This window comes from Pagrus pagrus (genome assembly GCF_965226575.1).
Source record: "Pagrus pagrus genome assembly, chromosome: 1".
In the NCBI taxonomy this organism is placed as follows: domain Eukaryota; kingdom Metazoa; phylum Chordata; class Actinopteri; order Spariformes; family Sparidae; genus Pagrus; species Pagrus pagrus.
In genome coordinates this window covers 269,293-288,581 of record NC_140185.1, presented here as the reverse complement: position 1 = coordinate 288,581, position 19,289 = coordinate 269,293, and the positions used below count along the sequence as shown (strand labels likewise).

The 19,289-nt window shown below is 41.1% G+C and overlaps 2 protein-coding genes and 1 long non-coding RNA gene across 3 annotated transcripts; all 3 read right to left on the bottom strand.

The window, feature by feature from the left end:
• Window positions 1-13,103: 13,103 nt before the first annotated feature.
• LOC311266986 (uncharacterized protein) lies at window positions 13,104-15,680 on the bottom strand (the record flags this gene model as incomplete). Its single annotated transcript, XM_084369749.1, has 6 exons — window positions 15,648-15,680; window positions 14,003-14,091; window positions 13,810-13,912; window positions 13,608-13,724; window positions 13,368-13,519; window positions 13,104-13,248 (listed from the first exon to the last, which is right to left on the bottom strand). Exons 2-6 carry the CDS (start codon window positions 14,014-14,016, stop codon window positions 13,104-13,106), a joined length of 531 nt encoding a protein of 176 aa, XP_084225875.1. The 5' UTR covers window positions 14,017-14,091; window positions 15,648-15,680.
• A 180-nt stretch (window positions 15,681-15,860) lies between these two features.
• On the bottom strand, window positions 15,861-17,302 carry LOC311255987. The gene is made up of 5 exons (XR_014622426.1): window positions 16,727-17,302; window positions 16,478-16,584; window positions 16,220-16,378; window positions 16,034-16,075; window positions 15,861-15,945 (listed from the first exon to the last, which is right to left on the bottom strand). It is a non-coding gene; the product is annotated as an uncharacterized lncRNA (long non-coding RNA).
• Window positions 17,303-17,483: 181 nt separating this feature from the next.
• LOC311266925 (uncharacterized protein) lies at window positions 17,484-19,084 on the bottom strand (the record flags this gene model as incomplete). The annotated part of the gene is made up of 5 exons (XM_084369617.1): window positions 18,925-19,084; window positions 18,426-18,627; window positions 18,102-18,218; window positions 17,752-17,951; window positions 17,484-17,642 (listed from the first exon to the last, which is right to left on the bottom strand). Exons 2-5 carry the CDS (start codon window positions 18,604-18,606, stop codon window positions 17,484-17,486), a joined length of 657 nt encoding a protein of 218 aa, XP_084225743.1. The 5' UTR covers window positions 18,607-18,627; window positions 18,925-19,084.
• Window positions 19,085-19,289: the final 205 nt, after the last annotated feature.

The window sequence follows — 19,289 nt, the reverse complement described above, 5'->3', positions numbered from 1 at the left end:
TAAACCATCAGATATTTGTGATGCTTTTAACAAATATTTTGCTGCTGCTGGAAATCAATTTGACACGGTATACTCAAGTTCTGCTTTTAACAGTCAGCTGCTGCCTCATGAGCCCTCCTCAAACCACACCTCTGTGTTTACACTGCAGAACTTCACTTCCTCTATTGTTAAGGAGGCACTTCAAGGTATAGATATCAGGAAAGCAACTGGGGAGAATAAACTAGACCCATATTATTTTTATTTTTTATTTTATTATACTATTTTCATCCCACAAGGGGAAATTCTTTTTGTTATTTTATTTTTATTTATTGTTATTTTATCACTCACATTACACACACATGCACAGTGTATAGAGGAGAATGAGTGAAAGGGCTGCCACATGCAACGGCACCCAACGAGCAGTGTTAGGGGTCGGTGCCTTGCTCAAGGGCACCTCGGCAATGCCCAGGATGTGAACCAGTATTCTCCATTACTTGTCCACATCATACTTTTTAATTGGTTCAATGACTACCTGTCTCATAGACAACAATGTGTGACTGTAGGAAATGATTGCTCCATGTTTTTACCATTGTCTAAAGGGGTTCCGCAAGGCTCAGTACTGGGTCCTGTCTTATTCACAATCTATATTAAGAATATTACATCATCTTTAACAAATTGTAACGCCCATCTTTATGTGATGATACAGTCCTGTACTGCTGTGCTAAAACTACACATAAAGCCATTAAAATTCTCCAGCAAGCTTTTGACAAACTGCAAGATACTCTTTTTTAACCTGAAAGTCCTCAGTGCAAACAAAACCAAATTCATGATATTCTCAAGAGCCAGAGATATTGCAGACATTGGTCTGCATGTTACCACTCTAACAGGGCACAGTATTAAAGGGTTTCTGAATACAAATATTTGGGTATCTGGTTGGATCAGAAACTCACATTTAAATTTCATATTAACACACTTGTTAGCAAGCTAAGAAACAGAACTACTTTCCCCATGTTCTGGAGGAAACAGATCATTGAAGCTGTCTTTTTATCTTTCCTGGATTATGGTGATGGTTATCTATAGACATGCCTCTGTCTCCACTCTTACTCCACTAGACTCGGTTTATCACTCCACTCTCAGATTCATTACTGGTGACAGTTATTCAGTACATTCGTACATTTAAATGTGATACAGTTATACCTATAGGTCAGTTTATGACTATGATTACAAACTATTCAGTATTTGAATGTAACTATTTTTTAACTATGCGCTTTCATTTATGGTTGTTTACCATGTGTTAACTTTTACACACTTTCTGTTTTATTTGTGTTTTGTTATGTTTGCTTGCTTGCAGTGTGTTATCCTTTTATGGACTTTTCTGTTTTATTTGTATTCCGTTAAGTGTATTTTTCTAATCTGTTATCATTTTTATGAACCTTTTCTGTTATTTGTTATGTGTTATGTTTGTTTGTTTCTGTTTTACTCTGTTTTATTTGTGCTCTCGAAATCATTGAAAATGAGGGCTTGCCCTCAATGACTTTTCAAGATTTAAACATAGATTGAATGAATTAAAGCAGCAGCCCATTAATAGAATAAGGTAACCTCTTGGACTGAATAAACTGCAGAGTGGTTTGAAAAGATTAAATGAAATGTGGCGAGTGCAGAGCTAGAGTGAGGATCACACCTCACCGGCATTTATCTATCAGTCTACTGGAGTGTGACCGTCCGCAATAACCCCATCTCCTCTCTTGTCTAAAGACTAACTGCTGGAAAGTACAGAAAGCACTGTGAGGGGGGCACTGTTGCATAAGCTAGAATGTAGACATGTCTCTTGCAAGCCCCTACAAGGTCGATTTTTAAAACTTAATATAACTCAGTACCAAGACCTAATTCCTATGTCTTAAAGTAATTATAATGTCGAACAACAAGTTGAAACTGTTTTAAGACTATGATGGCGGCTTCACATACTCAAAACCAGTCAGCGAAACAACAACGCCTCAGGGGTAGCTCGGCTACCCCTGAGGCTGCGACTAGCAGCAATACAGCAGCAAAGATTGGGGCGGCCATTCAGACACTGCGGGATGATATTAAACTGGATATTGACTCGGTGAAGGGGCGAGCTATCGGCGGTGGACTAGCCTGAGGGCCTCGTTAGCATCACATGATACTAGACTGAAGGAGCTGGAGAAAGCTGCCGACTATACTGGTGGCTGCACTACCGAGCTCCGTGCCACTGTGTCCCAACTTCAAGGTGGTGTGAGGGAGCTGAAGGCAAAATGTGAAGACCTGGAAGGCCGTTCCAGGCGGAACAATTTGCAGCTTATTGGTGTTGAGGAAGGGCTGGAGAATGGTCAGCTTATGTAGTTTGTGTCTCAACTTTTGAAGGACGTCCTAAACCTGAGCTATGACCCGCTCCAAAAATTTGATTTCATGGACAGATCAGGGTGAGATCATCGTCGACAAACAGACTGTCCGAGGCTCACACCTATACGATTTGGTAAAAAGCATTACTGCTACACATAATGTTTCAGATGTCTCAAGACCTATAGGGTGGGGCATGTTTTTAAAAACTATGGCACGTTTAAATGTTCCTTTATCAGCCGTCCCAAACACTATGGTGCGACGGCTTTTGACGGCTTTGCGTTTTTTAACACCGGTTTTACGCTTTTTAGCTGGCGTTTGGCTACGCCTTCGTCTGGAAGGAGGTCTTTTCAAAGGTCTTCTACTATACACCATCAGTCCGCTCCCCTCCTGTTGCCTTGATAGTGTATTTCTTGCAATATTCGACACAACATCCCCCATAATGTTTGTAGCGGCTGTTTTTAAGTGGGGTTTTGCCAGATTGAACCCACTTTTTAACAAAGGTACTGCCATCCTGAATAGACTACGAAATATCCCTCCTAACCCATTACCGTATTGGGTACTGCTCCCTATAAACCCTGGTAAATCTCCCCCCGCCTGGTTCATGTAGTAAGTCATATATCTACCATCATCGTGGGTAAATGGTGTGTGTGTCATTTTTTTCCAATTAATGATTAGAAAAACTGCCTCACAGGTCTGAAGTGTAGTTTGACAATGACTTTGCCAAATGAAAAAGGTATATACTGGTTTTGATCGTTTTTTAACGAGATCTCTATATCATCAATAACCGATTTGGAGAGCGATGTGGAGTGTGGCTTGTCATAAGTCAGAGTGGGCATACGCCTTATCTCGTCCGACACATTTATACAACGTAGAAGCGGCACATAGCTATCGCCCAAGAGTTGATTATCCACAATATCGCTATAGAGAAATATATTATACGTTCCAGCGTGAATATCGGCGGGGTGTGGAGCAGCATATTGTTTCCTAAAATTTAGGGTGATAGGTATTTTGACCGGCTCTCCTGGACTGAAACCTAGTAGCTCTGCTAAGCGGCCTTTAAATGTTAAAGTGTATCCTTCACCCCCCGAAAAATTAACAAAATTTGTAATATTATTGTACACTAGGCTTAGGCGTGAAAGTGGCGGAGTTACTATGCATTTTGAATTAAATTCTTTCAGTATTCTAGGTATAGTCTCATAGAAACCCACTGCTAAAGATATAGTATATGTCTTCTGTGTTTTATAGTCGTAGATATCCACATCAGCATCCGCTGCCGGGAAACTATTCCATACACGGGGATATTGGACTTCAATAACACCGACTTCATATGGTTCGTTCAGGACTATCGGCTTAGCTAATTTAGTCCTATATTGCCATATCTTATTATTTGGATATACATGTATTGAAGCATTGCTAGGCAGTGTGACATAAAACCCGTTTTTATCCATAGCTCTGATAGGCACGGGCCAATATTCAAAAGTGGCTCTGTAATGAGTCAGCACACCCTTTTATCACACATCTACAACATCTTTTTCAGGGATCCACGAGTTAAATTTCTCAGGCCACCCCAACCATTTGACTAAGACCATATTTTTACGACCTAATTTCTTTCTGGCCAATATTTTTTCTATTTTAAAAGTTTTGTTTTTATCAATAATCACTAGTTGTAGCTCTGGCTCATAAAATGTCCCTTTCACAACCTCTCCCGCGCAATCTAATAGTCTATATACAGGAGGGTCTCTTGCTATACACGCGGCTATTGTAAAATATTCGTCTGTGTGGTTTGTTCATAGCCTTTTCTAAACACCCCACGAAGTTTTGAAATTCTCACTTTATCCCCCACACTAAATTTAAAGGATGATGTTCTCGGCGGTTTCAGCTTGTATAAACTGTTAAAGACTATTTTCTCATTGTCTTTATTTACAGAGCTGGGAGTCATCTTTATCGATCTATGATGAGAATTGTTATAGGCATCAACAAGGTCCTGGACCACGTCTACATATCTACGTGAATTAACAGATGATAGATACCTCCACATACGAGTCTGGAAGGTTCTGTTAAAACGCTCCACCACACTAGCCTTAGTCTCATTTAGTGTTGAAAAATGGGTGATTTTATACTGATCTAACAACTGTTGAAAGTGTTTATTATAAAACTCTGTACCCTTGTCCGTTTGGAGTTTTGCAGGTATACGACCCTCGCTCAGAATGTTGTTAAAAGCTTTTGTAACAGAGATGCCTGATTTGTTTTTAAGACATCTGACCCATGCATATTTAGAAAACACATCGATACAGGTTAGTAAGTATCTCACACTATCATTTTCAGTAGAATATTCCCCCATATCCACTAAATCGATCTGGAACTGTTTATCAACACCGCTAACCAAAACCCTGTTCCTAGGAAAATGTCTCGCAGCTTTGGCATGAAGTGTATAGACGTCTTGCCCCAGTAAAAAACGTTTAACATCGGTTAGCCTAGGTGTAACCCCTGTAGATTCCCTGACGGCGTTGCGAAGCTTGTAGATACTTCCAAGTCCGCCCGGATGAGCAGGATCATGATAAATCTTTTGCAGTGTGCTTTCCATGATAGTGATGAGACTGGAATGGTCAGAATATGTTTCTTACACAGGCTTTTATTTCACAGTTAAACAATTGTTTTGGTTTTCAAACACACACTAAACAAAAAAAAAAAAAAACAGAAAAAAAAAGAATAATCAAAACAAAAATAAAAAAGAAAGAAGGAAAATAAAACAAACAAAAAAAAACATATGACAACACCAATGTAAAGTGGCATCAACAGTTGTTATAGTACATCTCAATGATCTTGTCCTCTCCAATAGTCACTTATGACTCGTAGTTGTGCCGTTTCCATATAGCAATCACCAATCTTTGTGTCATACATTTCCTTGATTTTATCCGTGATCTTCTCGACTGATTTCAGCTCATATAGAATAGCTTCTACAGCCCCGTTGATTCTGTCTTTATCGACATAGATGTGTTTTGAAGACAAGTAGAGCTGGATGGCTGGGATAAAACGACCGGTCCACAGTCTCTCTGTAAGCTGGTCAAACCGGTTCTCATAGAAAAAGTCAGGGATTCCCCACACGCAATCATGATGCTTCTGACTGGGGTGGTTGATCTGACAGCCATAACAGATCTCCTCCCAATACTGGTACACAACAATGTTGAGGAGGTGTAGGACCACGTTTTTAACCCCCTCAATGAACACGATAGACACTGCGCCTTTGTTTTCGTCACTAGTCACATCCGGTGTGTCACTAATCACACCTTCTGAGTAAAATAATGGAGGTGAAGGGGTCCGGACCAGCAGAGATGGAGCGGAGGGAGATGAAAAAGGCGTCTGCATCGACGAATGTGGTTGCGATATAGTAGATGAAAGCGTAGGAGATGATGATGGAGATCATGATGGAGATGATGGCGGTGATGATGAAGGTGACCACGGAGGTGGCCAAACCAGAGTTGGGTTAAGAGGAGTGGGAGTAAGTGTTTCCAAAAGGCTTGGAGAGGCAGGGCTGTATTCTGATAAAAAGAAGGGGGGGGGGAAAAAAGACATCATATTTAGATTTAGAGTAGTTCACTGAACTGAACTCAGTGTCCCAGAATTCCGCATTCTTCTCCACAAGCTCTCTTCTCCACAAGTTCTCTTCTCCACAAGCTCTCTTTTCCTCACGCCTCTCTTCTCCTCCAACTTCTTATCCTCAAGGGCTCCTCTCCATCCCCCCCCCCCCACGGGGCTGCCTGCCCTCAAGATCTCTTCTGGGCCTAACAGCTGCGGAGAGCTGCAAGCTTCATTTGCAGCAGGCCCAAAGAACTTCTCCTCACTGCAGCGACATGAGGTCCTGCCAGTATTCCTGATCAGTTAGCACCAGCAGCTGCGACGCAAAGCTTGCCAGCTAACTTCACAATCTGAGGAACATCAAGCAAGTTAGCACTGAGCCGCTATCCCTGCAAAGGAAAGGAGCGAACCGTTTCCTCCTCTGCCGACTTTCATCAGTCCTTGCACAGCAAGAACAGCATTCAACATTGGAATCCCAACGTTCTCCTGCAACCACCAGCACCTTTTCTTCAAAGACTGGTAACGTTGAACTGGGCTTAGATAGCATAGCATAGCACGGCTAAGCACAGGACTTTAAACTCTGGTTGATGTAATGCATATGTGTTCAATTTATGTGTGTCCACTGTTTGAGTGTTATTGTGATCTCAGGTCAGGTTATTGGTAGTTTGCTTTCCTAGATGGCTAATTCGACATTAGTCGAATGATGCTTCACACAGACTCAGGGTCTTTGCATGCAACTAACCATCTTCTATAACCTGGCATCACGTCACACACACACACACACACACACACAGTCCTTGAGCCTGGAGCATATCACACCCACATGCGAGATCAGTGACCACCATTGTTTCTTTGTTCTGCCAGACACACACTCACACACACACATACACATACACATACACATACACACACACCTGTATATAGTACATGTTAGTTAGTGTGTTTTCATCTTTGTGTTGAATAAAAGACTTTTTAGCCCACATGTTGTCTATTTAATATTGTACAAGAGTGAATGTTGCCAACCTCTACTCTGTCAATAGCTCCAAAATCCTTTGACCATTACTAGCTGTTATGGTAATATTGGTTGTAGTTATTAAGTTAATTATTGATCAGAGTTACAAACAGTTTAGTACCTTTTCTGCGACTGATTTGGTGAATTGGCTATATTTACCCTTCTTCAAGGGTGGTGCCCCAAGGTGATCTAATGTAAATTGGATCTTATTAGTAATCAGAATTAATAATTATCCCTGATAATCATTAATTATTATTGATAGCCAAATTTAACCCAAAACTCTTGCATTAAGCACTACATTATGGTGCCTCGTGTGATGTGAGCACAACACTTTTTTGGCTGTTAAATAATTTCAAAGCCGTTTTTCTCTGCTTTGCCTCACATTTGGAAAGCTTTTCTATTTAATGGTCTCTATATGTCGTTAGGATGCATAGTGTGTGAGTTATTCGACCGAGAATATGCAGTGTTTTCCCCGCGAATTAGCGTTAAAGTTAAAGTAAGCTAACGTTAGTCTCCAGCTGTGGCAACTAAGTCATTACAAAGCTGTTTTTCTCCGCAAAGCTTTGCCTCATTTAGCTTCCTCTCCCTCTCCTTCCTGTTCCTGTCTCTGCTATAAACTAGGCTACTCATCTTTTTAATCGCTGCTTTTAAACTCTCCCACCACCTCCCGATGTCCTCCTCACACATACTCTCATTCATTCTCCTGTTTATACATTCTCTCACTTTCTTTTTATACCTTTCATCCTTCGCTAAACCACCATTCAAACACTACACAACACTTCCCCTCCTTTCAATTTGTTTGCCTGTCTGCTATGCCCTTTGCTCCCAAAACTAAATCTATCCTGTTTTTAATACTCTGTTTTAACATCCCGTCACCTCTTGTCCTCCCCTCTGGATTTCTATCTCTCCACATATCAATCAGTCTCTTCTCTCTCATCACCTGTCTCAGCACACCTCTGGATGAATCACTCCTGAAACACACACTCGATAAAGCATCCAACCTTGCCACCACACATTAAAATCACCCACAATCATACAGTTGTCACCACACATTCCTCCCACTCCCACCTTCTCTCTCTTTCCTCATTCGGTGCATAAACATTCATTAGTTAAAACTTTTCCCCCATGTGTTCAAATGTAATCCCAATCACTCTCCTGTCCCCATCATCCACACTCTTTCTTACATCCTCAATCACTCCCCTCTTCACCAAAATTGCCACCCGTCATGATTTAGTACTTTTTCGATTTGTCCAGCCTTTTCACCTGACGCCTTGTCATGGGTCTTTTCCTCACTTCTCCCACCTTCTCCATGGTATCTCCCTCACTGTCCGTAACATCAGACACTGTCCACTCTAACCTAGTCATTCTCACCCGGTACCCTCACTTGTCCCCCCTCTCCCTCCCCCCTGTCCCCCCGTACTTACCCCGCTTGTCTCCCCATCCAATCCCCCACCCATCCCTCTCTCACCCGCGCCGCTCTCCTCCATCCGCCACATTGTCCACGCTGCTCACAGTCACTTTCATCTCCCTCTCTTCTCCACCTTCCCGCTCCATCCTGCTCCTCTTTTTTCCCGCATCTGCTCCTCATCGTCTCCTGTTTCTCTTGCCCCACTCTGCTCCTCTCCTGCCGGCCCACTCCTCCTCACCACTTTCACCGTGGCTCTGCTTCTCATCATTACACCTCTCCTTACTCCAGCCTCCTCCTGCAGTCTGTTGCTCTGTGCACTCCCAGGCCTAATGGCCCTGTTTCCCACATTTAAAGCATGTATCTAACAATATATATGGGCTTGACTCCCCAGTCTCTTAATTTCTCCAGTATTGCCATGTCCTCAATATAAGTGGGCAAATTAATAAAAGAGACCACCATTTTGTCTATGCCCAATTCCCTCACCATGATTACATTGTTTTTGATTTTTAGTCTGTCCATGATTTTTGCTTTCTCAATGTTGTCCCTCATAGTTAGCTTGTAGCTTTTTGGTGTTTTAAATCTGCACCCAATCAACTCTCCACATTCTCCCTTTACTTTTCTTAGGAGCTCCATCATCGTCACTCTGTCATCCCCTTCAATCTCCACCACCAGCGTCAATCTTTTTTTAAAGATCTTTCGAGAAAGAGCAAGCGCAAATCGTGGCAGCGGCATCTAGCCGTGACACTTCCGGTGGCACCGTGAGGTGAGGCCGTCTGAGGCCGTTTGAGGCACTTGCCACTGACTTGCCGCGGCATCTACCGACCTGCCACGGCAACTGAGGCTGTTTGAGGCACTTTCCACTGACTTGCCGCGACATTTACCGACCTGCCACGGCAACTACATCTTTATGAGGCACTTGCCACTGACTTGCCATGGCATTTACCGACCTGCCACGGCAACTACAGCTTTATGAGGCACTTGCCACTGACTTGCCGCGGCATTTACCAACCTGCCACGGCAACTACAGCTGTTTGAAGCAGCTGCCACAGGATGAAGTGACTGTGGGGCTGTTAAATCGATAATAAAAAGGGATTTAACCATAAAGGCTTAGCACATAAGAAAGTAGCAGTATCAGAGCACTAGATATTTGTTGAATTTATGAATGCCAAAATCACGGGGTCAATGTATAGAAACTCTCTCTGTCTCTCTCTCTGTCTCTCTCTCTCTCTCCCTCCTGCCACCCACCTACCACGGCATTTACCGACCTGCCGTTGCCACCCACCTGCCACAGGATGAGGTGACTTTGGTTTTATGTTGGCTAGTTTTTGATGGCAAATTTGATTTAATCAAGACTTCGTGCAAATGTAGCACAATCAAAGCTGTCAATATTGTTAGAATTTAAGAATGCCAATATCCCCAGGTGGGGGTGGGGGTGTGCGGGGGGGAAGGGATTGGGTGGGCTATAGAAGTTTGCTGCTGAACCCTAATAATCAAAAAACCTAGAGTTGAGATTTTTGTGTGAGTGGGTAGCTTTTTTCCCTGTTTGTTCTGTCAGTCTCAACAGCACAGTAAAGAAGACACTATTTAGCTTTTTTTGTTCAGTCTTTTTATTGCTGTTGTTTTAAGCTTTTAAGTTTCCTGAAATCTGGCAAACACTTTATAATTTGCTTCATCCATCATTTTTGCACAGAATTGGTCGTAGTCCTGTTTTTTCTCAAAGGCAAACGTGAAGAATTGTGCAGGAGAATCTTCATCACTGTGGTCAGTTCCCCATTGTTTTAGTGAACTGAGGATCTCCGCTTGTTCCAGTTTGTCCATTGAAAGGACAGCAGGAGGTTGGAGTCTGCCCTCAAAATGTTCTTTGCTGCACCAGTCAGCTGCAGTCATGCAATATCTCAAAAGAATATTTTCCTGCAGAAAACAAAAAAATTCAGTGTGGTCAAAGTATATAGTAGGCTACATATTTGTGTTGTTCTCAAATAATGCCTCAAAATTATTGAGCATTTGCAGTGCATAATTTTAAACGGAATACTTCAAGACCTTACAGTTGTTAAATTCTGTATTTAAAACATCCACTTCATTCACCTCCAAGATTGAGCTTGCATATGAAATACTTCATCTGCCAACACATACAGGTGTCTATCTAAGCTTCAAAGTTCATAATGTCAAACTAATGTTCTCGTGATTGTGAACGTTATGTACAACTTCCACCATCAGGTGTCGCCTTTGAGCAAGTGAAGTGGGCTCTGGCCACTGAACAGCTGTGATGGCAAAGCCGTAAAACCAGAACAATTTTGTTGTTGCTGTGTATTGCATTTAATAGTATGAAGCAAGTTAGTACTTTCAGCAACCCAGTTTTCAGGTGGATCAGAGCAACTTCACATATAGTTAGTTTTTGTTGCTGAGTGCAGAAATTAAGTTAGTCAGTCAATCTATGTACCCACATCAAATCTGCCTGTATTTATGTCTTCATAATATATATATATGACACTGACACTTTCATACATGAAATATATGTTTCACATGATTATTCTCCAGAGAGAGTGTGTGTGTGTGTGTGAGAGAGAGAGAGAGAGAGAGAGAGAGAGAGAGAGACACACAGAGAGAGAGAGAGATTGATTGATTGTGTTTAGAAATGTCTTACCTCTTCTGAGCTTTCTGTGTCTCCCGTTGTGATCTCTGCAGCTCTGGAAAAACAGTAAAAGACAAGGATCTGAAAATGAATCCATGCTACATTCTGCAATTATGTTAACTTGATCTGCAAAAGTAATTTATGCCAAGACAGACAGAAAAGATAAAAGTAATGCTGTGCATGCACAGCCACAACACAAACCATTACCTTGTCTTGTCCTTGGAAGATGTGCTCTTCATAAGCAAAGATTCTGCTTGGTATCGGCACATGTTGCTGTTGTTTTGCAACCACTTAATCAAAATCTACAAAACAAACATGATAATCAACAATAACAACAACAACAACAATAACAGTAATAATAATAATATGTTTTAGCTCACCTCTGGCAAAATGACCTGTGAAAGGAATTGCTGCTTCTCTGCTACAGGTCTAGGCACTGACAGGATTTTTTCCAGTCGCTCAATAAATTCTTCTGTCTGGGTGAACAAGTAAAGATGAAACGTGGAAAAACAATATTGTCAATATTTATCAGTTCTTCTCTTTCCCCCATCCTCTGCCTAAAAGTACTGTTACTTAACATTTGGTAAGTCATGTCATTCCTCCCATTCACCAGCATTTCTCTGTCAAAAAAGACTTCTTCCCTAAAAGTTGTCATATATTACTTACACAATCTTTACAAAAATTTAAGTATGTTTTGGAATATAAATTCTAGAAAGTCGTGATTTCCAGATATTGGTCACTCACATACTGTTGTTTGCAATTATTTGAAGACAGGACTGTGTGCAAATAAGACAAAAAGAGAACACCGTACATACCTTTGTGTCACTGAATAAAGTGAAATGTTCACTGTAAGTGTGTTCGAAGGGCTGGATCAAATCCTCTGTGCTTCCACAGATACATTCTGTTGGACAGAACATGTCCACTCTGTAGGTCTCTCTCCAAATCCTATAATATTAGACATATTGATATTAATTAGAAGATTACAGCCTAACAGTTTGTGTAAGTAATGAATGCCATAAAAATGTACAGCTCACTGTGCTGATGCTGTTACCTTTATGTCTTCATCTGTCAGAATTTGGTCTGCTTTAACAGACTCAAGGATGTCGTCTCTATTAAAGACAAAAGAAATGCCCAAATTGGACCAAGATCTTAAAGGATAACTACCGTTTTTTACAACCTGGACCTTATTTCTAGCAAAATATATGATAATTTACTCACCCAGATAACTTTGGTGTCATTTGAAGTCGTTCGGACGAAATTAGATCCAGTGTAGCGCCGATATATCTATATAATGCGAGTGACGGGGCACCGAAGCGCAGCCTTTATCAGCATTTGCTACGAAACTAGTTCATTTCACCAATATTTTGTTACGATATGCTAGTGCTATTCCCCTCTGAGTCCGGGCTCGTCTATTGTCAACATCCGGGGTCTGTAGGTTGACCTACTACCTCTGACCTGGAGGATGTCGTCTCTGAGCTGCGCGCGCACCCGCGACAGCCCGGCTTGTTTACCTGTAGCTGCTACTGCTAGTTTGACCATGGATGTTGATAACAGACGAGCCCGGACTCAGAGGGGAATAGCACTAGCGTATCATGACAAAATATTGGTGAAATGAACTAGTTTCGTGACAGATAATGCGTTATATAGAGGCTGTGTCGCTGCCCCGTCACTCGCATTATATGGATATATCGGCGCTACACTGGATCTAATATCGTCCGAACGACTTCAAATGACACCAAAGTTATCTGGGTGAGTAAATGATCATATATTTTGCTAGAAATAAGGTCCAGGTTGTAAAAAACGGTAGTTATCCTTTAACATGTCTAACTTTGACAGTGTTCACATTACATGACCGAATATATCAAAGTGTACATTATTTATAACTAGCCTCTAGCCTTTTCATATGTAGCTACAGGCTAAAAACCTGCTTTGTGTAACAAGGTGAAATTTGAATGTTTTCAGTAATAATGCCTACTCATGCTAACCTAAATGATGTAAAAGATGTTTTTCTAAGAATAATTGGACACATTAAGGGAAATTCCTGGCTGCTTTTCTACTTCTTTAACAAACAAAGCCATAACAATTATTGCTTCATTTCCGTGGCAGAAATGGGTCTGATATGTATGACATAATTCTTACACATCTGGGACACGGTTGCATCCACAAAAGAAATCTTTTGAAGTCCAGTCGCCCTCCACACCAGCACACTGAAAATGCAGCCAGTTTTTGCAAGCTGTGCATTGTACCCATGCGTAGTGTTTTATGTGGTCATGGAAGACACTGGTGAAAAACAGAAGTGAGACAACTTCACTAATACTTCACACTTCATCTTTAGAAGTACTACAAAATTGGTCCATAATTCCATAATTATTCCAGGTTGTCATTTCTGATGTACATACCTGGTTGTCCCAGTTGCTCGCTGGAACAAACATGACTTTATTTGCCATGCCAGGCAATGGCTGCTGGAGTCTGTCTTTTTGGCCTCAGCTTGCTGGAGTTTAACTTCTTCCTGCTCCATCTGTAGCATTTCTGCTGCAGTAAGTGGGAAGTCCTGTGTGACAAAGACCTTTGCTGTAACCTAAGCATTTGCTTTATTACCAGTAAAGATTTTGAGACATGAAGAGATCAAGTAGTCTAACCTTAGCATTCACATTTTTGATCATTTGTGTTGCATGGTGCAGACGAAGAGCCCTGCACTGGCTGAGAGTCAGAGCCTCCGCAGTGGCCTCAAGATTTCGCACCTCATTTTCAGCAGCCTAGTTAGTAGCAAAACGATTGATTTTGATAAACCCACAGACCACCAATGCTAAACAGGAAGTCAAGTATATAACTGGGACTTACAGAACACACAAATACTCCACAATTAACAGAGTCCTGCAGCTTCCACTGTGAGGGATATGTGACTGTCCAGTCTTGAAGGCCGCCTGAAAATCTGAAGACGTTGCTAAAAAAAATAAAAGGTGGCAATAGGTATTATCATACTGTCATATTACCTTACCAATACATTATAAATGTTGTATGTTATGTGACTCACTTTAGAAGGGCCATGTCTTTTATGCTGATTTTGGTGTAGGAAGCAAGTGAATCATATACACGTATCTCTTTTGCTTTGAAGTCAAACACCTACAAGGAAATAAATCTGTCATCACTGTATTCCTAGAAATAAGATAAAGCTTTAGCTCTAGGGCTGCCACGATTAGTCGACTAGTCACGATTATGTCGACAATTAAAATCGTCGACAACTAATTTAATAGTCGACGCGTCGTTTCTTTTTTTTAAACTTTGTTTTCTCTCTCAAAACTGCTGCAGCACCTTCCACTGCTGCGTCTGCCTTTCTGTCCTTGACACACATGCGCAGTAGTGGTAATCTGGGTCAGCCGTGGTGTCACCTGAAGTTATGCCAGACGGGCTCTCTGGTATCATGGCTACCCGGCGGCAACGGAGCTCAAAAGTGTGGGAGCATTTTAAGAAAACAAAAGAAAAAAGTGTGCAATGCAATATCTGCAAGACAGAACTTGCCTTTCACGGCAGCACAAGTGTGATGCACGAGCTCCTGAAAAGGAAGCACGTTGTGGCTGACAACGACGATGAAGAGGGGCCGTCGTCTCGTTAAGCTAACTGGCTAGTTAGCTGCTAACATTAGCGTAATCAGAGAGCTAACTTACTACTTACTCATATTGATAGCTGTAAACGTTAACATTAGCGATGACGATTTGATTACGCCATGTTTTCCTGACGACTGTAAATGTATGTCCACTTCATAGTAATAGTAGTTTTCTGTCAATTGGGGTGTTTAATTATCGAAAATAGTTTTATTTTGAAATGTGTTTCATTTTGAAAATCGACAGGATTTCTCGTTGTTGCTTTGTTTGACTTCCTGCCCGGCTTGACACATTCGGCCGCGGCACGCGAAAAAATTAGACCAGACGCCGAAACGATCGCTGCACGGCGCGCGCTGGCAGCGGGGCAGAGCGCCTCGGCGCTGCCTATGTGAACGACACCATCGGTTAACATGGGCGCCGAAATGAAAATGACTTCGCAGCCGATCGGGGCGCTTCCGCGTCCTGTCTGAACCTGGCGTTAGGAACAAGAGCCTTGTGCAGTTTGGGAGTGTAGTAAAGTTGAATACAGTTGTGAGCACTGAGCACAAAATGCACTTTTGTTATATTTGAGTCAGTGAGACCAAAACTTCAATAATTCCTTAGGTCAGCCAGTGCCTTGTCCGTTTACTCAGCTGTTTGCACTTTATGCTACAATTGTTTGTTGCTACAAGCATATTTCATTAAAGGTTTAATGAACTATCATCTTAATTGTCTTCATTTTTAGTTTAGCATATACCTTAAACACTTCAAGCTGAAAGCTAATGATTGTTTTATAAGAGCAGCTGCATGCTGGTGCGATGAACTGTATGTTATACATTCAATTTACGTATGATCCGATTAGTCGACTAATCGAAAACATAGTTGGTGATTAGTCGACTATCAAAATAATCGTTTGTGGCAGCCCTACAACTGACATTACAGTTTAAATGTAGGGATTTAGCTCATTCTGTATAATTTCATGTAGGCAGTTCAACAAAACCACTTCAATAAGGAATATCATACAGACCTAACCTTTACCTATCCAATTCTATATAAGTAAAAATATACATTATAAGCTTTAAATCAGTGGTGGCTCACCCAAAGAATGAAATGGTTCCCTGTCTCTGGAGAAGAATGACCCACAATTCTGGGGAGAAATAGCTTGTCCGAGACCTACAGCATAACAATAACATCAGGTAGTACAGCACAGTCCATGTTAATAACATTGGTTAATAACATTTTTGTTTTGTACAGTTTTGTTTTGTTTTGTATTAAACAAAAAAAGAGTCAAAAAAGGACCTACAGGGACGCGTTTCAGTTCTCGGTCGCTGACTCCCCCGCTGTTTGACCATTCGCGGTGCCACAAAACGAAGTCAAATGTACCTAAAGATCCACACTGTAACAGAAAACATAGCATTCATGTTTTTAAAAAAAGTTAAAGAAACATTCCAAAATCATAAAGGGAGGAAATTTAAATGTATCACCATGTTTTCTTGTGCCAGCTCTGCCACTCTGTAGTTAACTGCCTGGAATTTAAAAATGTTTAGAATACAATTCAGATTTTGTGATAACAGTATAAAGTAAACATTTCTTCTTCACAAACACTGATGTCTTTGCAGTTCAGTTAATTGTATATTAGTTCAAAACCAAGATTTATTTGTTAAACTTACATCATCAGTCAATCATGGCATAACCATTGAAGACTGACTCAACAACTCCAGTGGGCAAACACAGACAATGTCCTTGACTGTAACTGGAAATCTCCTTGTGGCATAAGTCAGTATTTGCTTCTCATCATGCGACCCAGACAGTAAATCCTTCAGTTTTGCCTTAACACACAGATTATGACAAAATAGTAATTGTTGACACCTTCCATTTATTACTTGATTTTAGACTGAAGGAAAATGGCTCAGCGATCTATTAATTACCTTGTCATTATCTTCAATAGCATACGATTGTGCTATGAATGAAGACTTGCTGTCCGGTTGGATGTTGACAGTACCATCTGACCTTGGAAAGAGAGTTTCCTTACCCTCTAATGAATAACAAGGAACAAAGTAATACTTTTCAGAAAAAACATGTTTAATTTGTAACTACATTTATCTTTTCACCTGTTTGGGCCACACCATAACGATTGGATATATTACTATGTAATATTGGATATTGACCAAACTTACCAGCAGACTGAAGTCCCAGCATCCCACGCACACCAATACACAATTGGGTTTTACATAGGGCCTCCATTTCAGCCTTAAAACTGTTGTTAATCTTGTCATTGTGGTGGTCAATCATCACCCTTACTATCTGCTTGAAATGTGGCTCACTCATTTGACAGAGAGAGTACTTGACAGCTGCCAGTTCGCGGTTGAACTGCTCAGCAACTGCTGAATTAACTTCGGTCCGTAGGGTGGGACAGATGTTGAGGCTCCTTAATTTCTCTTCTGGACATTTGTGGTTGCTCTGATGGAATCTGTCATAGAGTGAGTATCGCTCATTGGTGCCTGTGATTGGATGTTTGGCTGACATCCGGTCACTGTCTGGTTCTTCCTGCAGTGGTAATGCGGACCTCAGGTTCTTCACCCACTGCAGGTCAACCACTAGCTCTTTTTTTGCTGCCCGCTGTACGTTGTCCGATGTCGGGGCACAGAGTCTTCCATCGTTGTCTTTAAAGAACAGTTGTTTGGTACGGTTGTTGGTGTGCCTTGCAACCTGTCCTGCTACATCTGATATGTAACAAGTTGGGAAGTATTTAAAGCTGAGCAGTCCATCTGCGTGGTCTCTTGCAGACTCCATCCAGAAGAGAAAGTTTAAGTAGTACACAACGCCGTGCACACAAGAGAAATGGAGGACACCACCTAAAGAATAGCACAAAAGATTTTACAGCCCAATCATGTTATTGGACATTAAGAAATATTTCAAAAGTCATATACTAAGCTAGTTCTCACCACCAGCTTTCTGAAGCTTCACAAAGGGTTTGGGGTAAACATCCTTGAAGTTCAGGAGCTCCTGAAGCCTGTTTATCATGTCCGCAATTGATCCCTCTGAGGACACACCAAGGGCATGACAAGCTTCCTGAAGGTCCTTTTTTTGAGGCTGTAAATCGAAAAGACACATTAAAATAACATGATGTTTAAACAAACTTGATGTATATATGTTTATACATGCTTGCTGATAAACACAGTAAAACAAGCACAATGTATACCTTCTTTGATTCTATGAGATCAAGTATGATGTCCTCATTGATTGTTTTGGTCGGATGCTTGATGTCAGTGGGTTTCTTTTTTAATGCCTTCTTCACCTCTGTTTTTGGAAGAATACTTCCAATTCTTGTGTGCGGTCCCATCCAAGGTGCCAAAGAAGAATGTCTTATTGATGTGTGGTACAGGTTTGCCACAGATGTTCCTTTTATAAAACATAACACTGTTAAGTCATATATTCAAAGATTGTATTGCTTTTGCATACACGAACATTAAAGTGCAACATTGACCAAGAACTTTAAACACCTTTTTACAGTTTTGATGACATCAAGAGCTGTTATTGTGTTGCACCAACCTGATATGAGGCCTTCTGCAATCAAAGACCTGTCCAGATCAGACCACACCTTGAGGATGTCCACTTCCAAATCTTTCTCAGATATGGAGTCTGGGTCAGGCCTCTTAAATGTTCCAACTGCAAATTAAGTTTTTCAAATAATTACAAAGGCATGACAACCCCAACAAAGCAAAAGCAGGAAGTAGAAGGTATTTCATAAAACATGTAATCCTCCTCCATCATCCTTCATACAGGCACACCTTTTATATGTGCATCAGTTATGTGAGTCTTCATTATTAACATAATGTTTTATAGATGAATTACAGAAAGGAAAAGCACTCTTACGTGGTACATCAAAGGCCAGTTTCCAGTTTGCATCTCCTACTACCACTGCTGGGTGGTATCCACACTGGTAGCAAGAATAGTCAAACTGGAAATTTGTCAGTGACAAAAAGTGGTGGAAAGCTCTTCTCACTACTTGGTAATGGTAGCGGTTGTCATTAAAAAATGACAACGTGTCAAGCATCCGTCCACTGGTTGTCTTGTTCTGTAATTGTAAAACAAAGTAAAGATGTATGCATTATCAATGTATGGAATCTAAATAAGTAAGGGATAATGTATAGTTCTGAGGTATGGAACCCCGATGCGACGCTTCGCGTCAGGGTTCCATACAACCTGTCGGGGTTTATTTCTCCATAACAACCTCCGAACTATACATTATCCCTAACATAACAACTATATATATATGTGTGTGTATGTATATATGTATGTGTGTGTGTGTGTGTGTGTGTGTGTGTATGTGTGTGTGTGTGTGAATGCTGAATGTCAATTAAGGCTGCCTTACCGCCAAACCTGACAGAAGAAGCTCACATAGTGGCAGAGTTAGAATAATCCGGTTGTTAAAGTTGTGAAATCCTGAGGAGTACTCCTGGAATCTCACGACATTGGCACACAATGGACACTCTTTCACCGCAACAGAGACACCTGTTAATTTGAAGACAAGTTGTTTTTGTGTTTGTTAACTTGAATGTGAAAAATCTGAATTATATAAATTCACAACCTTCAAGTGTTTACATTTAAATGTGTGTGAAGCCAAATATAAATATGATATCATGAGGGATACATCCATGGAAAGGCAATACAGTTACTTCGTCATTGATTTACCTTTTTTGACATAATTCATGCCATACACCATCGCTTGGGTAGTCA